This window comes from Trypanosoma rangeli (assembly GCF_003719475.1).
Source record: "Trypanosoma rangeli strain AM80 chromosome Unknown Tra_15.4_contig_00189, whole genome shotgun sequence".
Taxonomy (NCBI): Eukaryota; Euglenozoa; class Kinetoplastea; order Trypanosomatida; family Trypanosomatidae; genus Trypanosoma; species Trypanosoma rangeli.
The window spans coordinates 20,433-22,240 of record NW_021705933.1 but is presented as its reverse complement, the minus strand read 5'-3'; the positions used below and the strand labels follow the sequence as shown (position 1 = coordinate 22,240).

The window sequence follows — 1,808 nt, the reverse complement described above, 5'->3', positions numbered from 1 at the left end:
TGAGATTTTCTCGTCAAGACCTTTGATCCGCAGCTGCGCGCCACCCACGAGCAGGCACTGATGCAGTGTCACCTTCACCTCCTCCGCGAACGCGTCCATCAGGCGCAAATCCACCGTCACAGTAATTGGCCCACTGAACACGACAGCCTTGAAGCACAAAGTCGCCTGCTCGCCGCCAAACGTCACCGATTCTGTCACCACGACGTTCCTCAGGCAGTCCTGTGGACTGCTAGCCTTTGCAAACGGGACGCCGGACGGCAAGCACGCAGCACCAGCGCCCCCTCGCAAGCACTGGCAGCTGCAGCCCGAGGATGACGACGTCAGCGGCCGAAAGCAGTTCAGCGCCGCCGCGCAGCTTTCGCATGGCGCAATCTTCACGAAAGCAAGGCCGTAAGCCGCGTAGTTCTCGGCGGTGTGCAGCATTGTGCGGCCGGCGCGGTTACACTGCACGGACACCGCGCCATTATTTTTTAGCAGGGGGCCGGAGACAAGCTTTCTGCCGGTCACAGTGCAGCGCACAACAGACACTGCCCCACCGCGTGCCACCGTTATGGAGGAGAGGGATGCCACAAAGGACGCAGGCTCCACGGTCCACACACGGTATAGATCCAGCCAGCCGCCATCCTCAATCGTCCCACCACCGGCCGTCACCAGAGGGCTCTTTAGACGCCCGTCAACCCCGACAAAGCGCACCACCGACTGAGACACGGTGAGAGAGTTCCCAAGTGCAAAGCCACCGCCGCTGCTCGTAACCGACACGTTCGTCAGAGAAAACACGGACTGATGCTCCAACGTAAAATCGGATGAAAGCGTCACGTACATCGCGTGTACAGTGGAATCGCCCGACGCCACCAGTGAGACGCTGTCGAGCACAATCATACTCGAACTTAGACGCGCGTCACCCGCAATGTGTATTGTTGCCCCGCCCTCAGGGACGAACGACTTCAGCACCGTGTTGATCACATGCAGGCTCGAATGGATAAGCGATATCGCGTGCAGCACAAGCGGCGATGCCACCACCTCGCTCAGTCCGCTGATTAAAGTGTAGTTCACGCGACCCGTCATCGTAATCGCGGAGTCACGAATTGTCACATTTGTGTACTCCGGCAGGTTGCGCGTAAACACCAGTGAACAGAATTCCCCCGCCAGCCCAGTCACGTTCACGGCAAGACTCCGGCCACCCGCAGGTGCGCTGGTGTAGCCCCGCACGTAGATCTGCGATCCCTTCCGGCACACGCAGTCCTTCAGGTCGATTCGCAGCGACCCAGGAAGCATCGCCGCAACGTCAAACACCACCGACGCCCCGTCCGTAAGTTCCACGCCCTCCAAGAGAACGCTGTCCACGGCACGACCAACAGTGACCGAGTTGCTAATCCTCCCGCCATGCAAGCGAAACGGAATGGCGTGCCCCACAGGTATCGCAGTGGAGAAAAAAAACAACACAACAGCGAGCGGCAGCAGGGGCATGCGTCTTCGAGGGGGGCGGTCAGCCGCGCAGGATGCCCCCCCAAGTTTCCCTTGGATGCACCTTACTGCCGGACATGACCCGTCGCTCCCCCACTGCGGCATTGTTTGCTGTGAAGCACAACCGTAATTCATAACTCGTTTTTTCTCTGACTTTCACACTGTTACGTTCCAAAAATGAAAAAAAAAAATTTTTTTTCTGTTTTCTTATTGTTTTCCTCTTTTTTTTTCTCCTTTGTTTGTTTGTTGGTTTATTTGTGTGTTTGTTTGTTTGCCTGTTGTACACCAAGTTGACGCAAATAAAAAAAAAGCTGGTGGTACTTGTTTGCCTGTTGTACACCAAG

The 1,808-nt window shown here is 56.6% G+C and overlaps 1 protein-coding gene across 1 annotated transcript in view, besides 1 other annotated feature; it reads right to left on the bottom strand.

The window, feature by feature from the left end:
- The window catches only part of TraAM80_05657 (dispersed gene family protein 1 (DGF-1)), a gene marked incomplete at both ends in the record, with an annotated part of 1,512 nt that extends 45 nt beyond the window's left edge, over window positions 1-1,467 (bottom strand). Inside the window, one exon of the mRNA XM_029382530.1 lies at window positions 1-1,467. This exon is cut by the window's left edge and continues 45 nt beyond it. Within this exon, the coding sequence (XP_029237620.1) occupies window positions 1-1,467 (1,467 nt within the window).
- Window positions 1,468-1,698: 231 nt separating this feature from the next.
- Window positions 1,699-1,738: a microsatellite.
- Between the last annotated feature and the right edge of the window lie 70 nt (window positions 1,739-1,808).